Raw genomic sequence first — 7,910 nt, 5'->3', positions numbered from 1 at the left:
ACTTTTGATGAATATGAACTAAAATAATCCAATCTAATTAATATAATAAACTCAAAGATCCTGAGCTTACAAACTGAATCATACTGATCCAAAGAAAGAACTAATCTGATAAGTCTACTATGAAATAAACTAATCCGAACCAAGCCATGTCACGTCGTGCTGTGAGTTGAACAACAATCAGTTAGCTTCTGAGCTTATTCACCAAGGATTGACAATATAATAAAGATTCTCTTGGTTGCTTATTTCAACCAGTGTCCAAGGAAATTTAAATTGCCAAGTACTATATTTGGAAAGATGACAAGGACACGTACATAATTCGCATTGTTGAGCATCCGATACAATTTTGAGTATCGATCATATTTATAAACATTGGATCGACACACATAAAAGGGGAATGCATCAAATGTATTTACAACAAGTTCTACTATGAACCTATCTTCAAGCAATCGTCAGAAATCTTTTGTCAAGAAATGTTAATCAAATAGGGTTTTTTTTATTCATTTATTTAACTGACTGAATTAACAAGGAACAAGTAACTATTAGATAGTATAACCACAATTTATTCACCAAAGTAGAAATTACATGAGATAATCAGATGCATTTCAAATATTAATACACACACAAGACACCGTTACTTTCCATCAATCACAAACCCTCATTCTAATACTGGGCTGCAATTAATTTAGATAGCATGGCGTCCCGTCCCAGTCAGGTGTCCATCCCCGACATGTCCAGCTCCGCCAGGGACAGCCCCCCCGGCCGTGTGAGCTGTATGGTGGTTTCCCCCAGTTCCTGTCGTGCCGCCACCGGTGGTGGTGTATCCATGCCCAAACCCACCAGCTTCCGCCTCATGCCTGGCGAGTTTGTTCTGCTGAACCGCCCCCTGTTTCTCGCGCTCGGCCTCCTGAATCTTCGCCTCTTTCTTTTGGGCGGCCATCTCTTTCTGTAGTGGATCACGTGTTTTCATCTCCTCAGCCTGACAAACAAACAAAAGCTTGATCGGACAGCTCAACAAAACAAAGATGTTACTACGTTAAAGGTACAAATCAAACCTTTCCCTGGACGGAAGCCTTGGTTTTGTCCATGCCAGACCTGGCAGAAGCCGTAACATTAGCCGCTGTCTCCTTCGCTGCCTGCATTTTGTCAAATTCTGTAAAACTGTATAGCAACTTCCCAGAAAACTCACACAAGATTGTATAAACAGATTGAACTCGAATGATTTCTCAAGAGATTTGCAAGGCTATAAATAGGAAGTCGGCGTGGGAGTTGATGCATACGTGGAGATCCGGAAATGAAATATTCAAGGATTTCTTGACAAGTGTGTAACCTCGTGATGGTAACAAGGATAAGGGTTTTGTTCCCATTTATTATATTTTTTATCCAATTCGTTGTCACATTGAACACGTATGACTTAATCTTTGTTTTTGTCAAAGAGGTGGAAGCTTATCTTTCTTTATTATTATTGGTAAAAGTGCGTCTAAATTAAAATAACGATCATAATATATATAAATCAAATGTTACAATGTTTTTATTTTTTGTGTTGATCAAATTTTATTAAAAAATTAGTACACAATTATTTTCAATTTAAAAAATTTACGTTCAATTTAGAAGGAAAGTGTTTTTAGGGTATATGGAATAAAGTATTTTGATTTCCTCTATGTATGTTATGAAGGCTGCATCTTTTGTATAATAGAACATATATATTCGTTAGGATAACGTTTTTATTTTATTCCACATGTGTATAATTTTCAATGTGGTGTTTGAAAGAGTTTATTTTAAGTGTTTTCTCATCTTCTGCCTATAATTTTCAAATATTTCATTGGTTAGAAAATTGAAAGAACTTAAAATAAGCTCTTGTAAAGACTACCTTAATATGATCTAGAGAACATATATATAGATTGTTTGTGGGTAATAATTATATTGTTTCTTCTCTACTTTAAACATAATTTTCCGTTCATGATTTGTAGCTCAGCTAGTATATATGAAGTTGGTCTCGATATATTGAGTTCGAATCTCAATTATAACAAAACCATCCGCCAACTTAAAACATATATGTGATCTAGCTGACGGTGTATCATATGTGTATGGTATATATAAACTGTTTAAATTTTTTCTTTGATTCTCAACTAAAGCGACTGCAAGAAACTAAAGGAATACTATCATTCACATGAATTGTCAGTTATCATCTCTTTTCTTTAAGTGTGATATTTGAATGTCAACACAAATTGTTCCTGTTAATGGTGGTTCATCCTCCACTAATTGAGTGATTGGATCATATGTCTACTTTATCTTTATCGGAGAATCTTCTCCTTTTGTATGGTCCCCGATGAAATTGTTTTTTCTGTGGTCCATTACCACTTAGTTCTTTTTCTGCAAGATGCTTTCAGTCCGTTCTAGGTCGATCTTGGTTAGATAGACTCATAGACCTCATGCTCTTTTGGCAGAGATGTCATTTTCAGTTAATGAAGCAATATGCGATGTCTCTACAATTGGAGGATATTTGATAAATTTCTGAATATTTGTATCTGGCCTCCTTAGCTGGATAAAATGAAATGCTTCATGTAAGCATCAGAGAATAGACCACTCCAATACCTACATGGTTGTTCTCCATTTGGTGTGAGCTTGATAAAAACTGTTGGCCAACAATAATCACTGGCATTTGTATATAATAGCAGGTCATCTTTATCTTAAAGAATAACCATTTTTGGAAGTTTTTTTTACAAATATCCTTTAGTTGGATAAGCTCTTTTGTGTGTTCTTGTGCCCATATAAATTTTGTATCTTTTTTCAATAATGGAATAAAAACTTTTTGTGTTTTGCTAGATTTTTAATAAATATCCTAGCAAAATTAACAACTCCTAAAAAGATATTTGAAGTTGTTTCTTTTCTTTTTGTACGTTTAGAATATTTTGCACATTTTCTTTTATATGTTCTTGCAAAATTATTCATGACTCATCGATTTTTATTATGATGAATTCAATCTTTTTTATAGCAATGACTGCTTTTTTTTTCCAGATAGAATCAATCCTTCTTTCTTACAAACTTTAGAGAAATCTTTAAGTCTTTGATATGTTCTTTCATATTTTTAGATGCTATTAAAACATAATCAATATAGACAAACATGAATTTAAAATAATCTTTAAATAAATTATCCATTTTCTTTGAAATATCTGAGATGAATTAGTCAATCCTATTAGTAAGATTTTCCAAATATAGCGTCCTTGTGGTTTGGAGAAATGAGTGAATTTATCACATTCTTCTTCCATCTTTTAGATAATATTTTTGCGTTGCATATAAAACTAATTAAATGTTTTCTACTAGGTATAAAATACCTATCAATCTCCAATATTTTATTAATTTCTTGATAATTAATAATCAATCCGAGTTTGTTTTTTTATCTTACCATGATTTCTTACCAGAAATTCTGGATTGATGTATGATGATTCTTTTTTTGATTAGTCCAAGCCCCAAATGTTTATTGATAATAATAATATGCATATCTTTTTGATAAATTATATTAACCGATATGCTTGCATATGACAAATTCATAATCTGTCATATTTGATTTTAAGGTTGACTTTGAGTTGATTTTTTATCTCACTATACCAAATGATGTTCATTGTAATTTTTTTCGATATTTTTCTTGGCATCTTCTACGAATACTTTCAATTCAAACTCTACCTCATTCTAGTGTGAAGCAATCTTGAGTAATTTTATTTCTTCTGGTCGGAGTTCTTTATATGCTCTCAATTGGAGCATTGGAGTATCATTTCTGGCCTAGGTAAATAAATCAATTAAAATCAATAAATATTAGGGTATTTTTGTCATTTTAGCATTTTAGGGAGTTTAAACAAAGTTTTTATTGGATGCAAGGAGTTGGGATAAATTATGTTTTAGTTTGGAGAATTATTTCCAATTTACCTTTTTTTAATAAGATGATCTCGTATCTTTCTTAGATAAAAATGAAATATCTATTGATTTATCGAATACAGACTTTTCCAAAATGAAAAAAAAGGATTGTTTTCGAGTTAGTGGACATTAGATTTTAATGTATTCTAAATTATTGGTTTTTTTCATCTTTTTCCATACTATATATCATAAAATATTGTTATTGTTATGGACAAAAGAGTGTGTGTGGCTCAGCTTATAATTTGTTCAAAACAATTTATAAGTTGTTTTAAAGCTCATAAGCTATTAAAATTTGTTTAGTAAATTTTTTAAAAAAAGAGATTATATGCAGTTAAAATAAGTTGTTTAACAATTGTTAAAAAAGTTTGGATTTTTTTTTATCTTATTTAAATATCTTTCCAGACCAATTAAATTTATTATATCTCAAATCTACCCTCGTATAATATATCATGCAAGTAATAATGGTAATAGTAATATAATATATAATAAATAATGGCAGTAACTAATATTATAAATTTTATTATAACTTATTATTTATTTTAATTATATAATAATTTAACTAGAAATAGATAATAATCATTAAAATATTATAACTATTAGTAGTATTAATAACGATATTAGTTACTGTTATATTTGTGATTAACATTATCATATTTAATAAATAACATGTTAAAAATAATTATTGTTTTTTCTATAATGTTATGTCATTTTTGATAACTATCATTTGAAGAGATCTTATAACAACAAAAATTGTTTGGGTGCAATAATTGTCCCTGCTTGGTAGAGCGATCGAAGCGTGATGCTTGAGCTGCTGTGTGGTTTAAAAGATTTGAGTTACACAATTACCATCAGCTATAGCTTTTGGTAAAGCGGCAAACGCTCGATCCTACAATTGGTATCAGAGCCAAGGTCACGGGTTCGATTCTCATTGATTGCAAGGAGCGCAATTATTGGGAGGGAGATTGTTGAGTGCAATAATTGTCCCTGCTTGGTAGAGCGATCGAACCGTGATGCTTGAGCTACTGTGCGGTTTAAAAGATTTGAGTTGCACAATTACCACCAGCTATAGGGTTCTACAAAAATATCAACATCTTTTAAGATCCATTGTCTTATTTTATCCAAAAAAAATTAATTGTTTTTAAAACAAACTTCTACTGTTCATAAGCTCTTAAAACAGCTTATAAGTTTTATAAATTTTTTTAAATAAATTTAATCAATCATCTCAAAATCATAACACGTCATGAACTTTTATTTTATTTTGGACGAAGCTTGGAGGTGAAAAAGATTTGTTAAAGCATAGGGAAGATCCAAAGGTCTGGAGGGGATCTCTATATTTTTGGCATGGATTTGCAACTTCGATTATCAATGGGGAATTCATTTGAATTGACCTTGATTTGGATATAAATTATGATTCACAATTTGGGCACACTTTGAAGTGGATTTAGAAGGTGGGCTAGACTAGGCCAATTATCATGAGCTTTTGTTTCATTTTTTAAAAACAAACTTTTTAAAATAATTGCTAAATCGTCATTTTATTTTAATTTTATAATACAACGAAAATAGAACTCAGTAAACATCTGACTAGCCGATGAAATTTGAACCCAAGTCATTAGGATTTTGAAGCCACTCCGGCAGATTCTTCTTCCGACTTAGCTATATAGCATCATCGGATTCGATTCCCTAGTTGGCTCGTTCTTTCTACTAAGCTAGCATCATCAGATACGATAAAAAAGATTCTAACTTCCCTCTCGGACAATTTGCAGCGGATGGGATACAAACCAAAATCTTTAAGTTTAGAGGACTAGCCATTGCCAGGGTGATGGATTTTGGCTTTTTTTTTTCATGGCAAAAACTTGTGTGAGACGGTCTCACGGATCGTATTTTGTGAGACGGATGTCTTATTTGGGTCATCCATGAAAAAATATTACTTTTTATGCAAATAATATTACTTTTTATTGTGAATATCGGTAAGATTGACCCGTCTCACTGATAAAGATTTGTGAGACCGTCTCACAAGAGACTTACTTTTTTTCAATTATATTTTTTATTGTTACAATAAAAAATAATATAATATATCAAATTTTAAAACAAAATAATAATTATTTATATATCAATAAGATGAATTTTTTGAAATTCATTCTAATTATCTATATAGACAAATGATGAATAAATTTAAAATATATGATATTATTTTTTTTTAAAACAAGACAAATACAATTTAAATATATAGATTTAAAATCTTCCATCTAAACCCAACCTAATTAATTCAATAAATGAATTAAAACATTTAAAAGTGTATTTTTGACATATTTCATAAAAGGCTTATTTTAAAAAGTTCTCTCTCTCCATGGAAGTCTTTTGTCAAGAAATTTAGATCAAATAGGGGTTTTTTATTACCACAATTTATTCAACAAAGTAGAAATTACATGAGATATTAATACACACACAAGACACCGTTACTTTCCATCAATCACAAACCCTCGTTCTAATACTGGGCTGCAATTAATTTAACGCTTTAGATAGCATGGTGTCCCGTCCCAGTCAGGTGTCCACCCCCGACATGTCCAGCTCCACCAGGGACAGCCCCCCCGGCCTTGTGAGCTGTATGGTGGTTTCCCCCAGTGCCTGTCGTGCCGCCACCGGTGGCGGTGTGTCCGTGCCCAAAACCACCAGCGTCCGCCTCATGCCTGGCTAGATTGTTCTGATGAACCGCCCCCTGTTTCTCGCGCTCGGCCTCCTGAATCTTCGCCTCTTTCTTTTGGGCGGCCATCTCTTTCTGCAATGGATCACGAGTTTTCATCTCCTCAGCCTGACAAACAAACAAAAGCTTGATCGGACAGCCCAACAAAACAAAGATGTTACTACGTTAAAGGTACAAATTAATCAAACCTTTCCCTGGACGGAAGCCTTGGTTTTGTCCATGCCAGACCTTGCAGAAGCCGTAACATTAGTCGCTGTCTCCTTCGCTGCCTGCATTTTGTCAAATTCTGTAGAACTGTATAGCAACTTCCCAGAAAATTACACAAGATTGTATTAACAGATTGAACTCGAATGATTTCACAAGAGATTTGCAAGGCTATAAATAGAAAGTCAGCGTGGGAGTTGATGCATACGTGGAGATCCGGAAATGAAATATACAAGGATTTCTTGACAAGTGTAACCTCGTGATGGTAACAAGGATAAGGTTTTTGTTCCCATTTATTATATTTTTTTATCCAATTCGTTCACATTGAACACGTATGACTTAATCTTTGGTTTTTTCAAAGAGGAATATTATGCAGTATGAGAGAACGTGGTGGAAGCTTTTTCGTTCTTTATTATCAATATATATATATTGATGCCCCAGGATAACTTGGGTCGTAGATTGTGTCCGGTTCAGGGGTATGAATTGTGCTCGGGCTTTTAGGCAAATTCCCGAGACATTTCCACCGGGCTATCGAATGTCCGGGCTCTCGTGAAAGTTCCCGGGAACTTTTTACTCAGGCTACCTCGATATGAGCATCGCACTTGAGTATACTAGCAAAATAGGATATGAGCGGTTGTCCCATCTCTGACACCAATCCAAATGGTTGACAAAATTAGGTAGGGTGGATGTGACTAGTGTGAGATTTGACATGTCACAACATAGGGTATGATCAGCCGCCCCACTATAATTAGTAGGTAGCACGCAGAACAAAGATCATCATCATTTCTCCTACTATAAATATCAGGTTCTCTCGTTGCATTTAATTCATTCACAGATATTGGATACACTAGCATTCATTGCTCAATTATTGTTCAAAGCCTTTCATTCACACTAATATGACAACCATCACTTGGTTACATTGGTTCTTTGTTGAATAATTCACTGACTTATGTATCGGAGTGGCGACGCCGGACACCTCTCCGGCGCTCATTCACTTGGTTATCTTCTTGAGTGCAGGTCATCCCTTTTGTCCGGGAAAGAAGCTTTTGGTTCAGACACACTTCGCTCATATTTCCCTCAATATCTTGATAGCAGA

At 33.3% G+C, this 7,910-nt stretch overlaps 1 protein-coding gene across 3 annotated transcripts; it reads right to left on the bottom strand.

The window, feature by feature from the left end:
- Nucleotides 1–544: 544 nt before the first annotated feature.
- Nucleotides 545–6,989, bottom strand: LOC142547150 (18 kDa seed maturation protein-like). Of its 3 annotated transcripts, XM_075655273.1 has the most exons (3): nt 6,799–6,989; nt 6,551–6,718; nt 545–787 (listed from the first exon to the last, which is right to left on the bottom strand). In XM_075655273.1, the coding sequence occupies exons 1-3, from the start codon at nt 6,883–6,885 to the stop codon at nt 683–685; spliced, it is 360 nt and encodes a 119-aa protein (XP_075511388.1). In that variant the 5' UTR covers nt 6,886–6,989; the 3' UTR covers nt 545–682. The 3 variants fall into 3 exon arrangements, with proteins under 3 accessions (XP_075511388.1, XP_075511386.1, XP_075511387.1); XM_075655271.1 differs by lacking the exons at nt 6,551–6,718; nt 6,799–6,989 and adding an exon at nt 1,053–1,242 and having other exon boundaries at nt 545–976; XM_075655272.1 differs by lacking the exon at nt 545–787 and having other exon boundaries at nt 6,279–6,718.
- Between the last annotated feature and the right edge of the window lie 921 nt (nt 6,990–7,910).

Source organism: Primulina tabacum, chromosome 5 (assembly GCF_025594145.1).
Source record: "Primulina tabacum isolate GXHZ01 chromosome 5, ASM2559414v2, whole genome shotgun sequence".
Taxonomy (NCBI): domain Eukaryota; kingdom Viridiplantae; phylum Streptophyta; class Magnoliopsida; order Lamiales; family Gesneriaceae; genus Primulina; species Primulina tabacum.
This window is presented reverse-complemented; position numbering and strand designations above follow the sequence as displayed.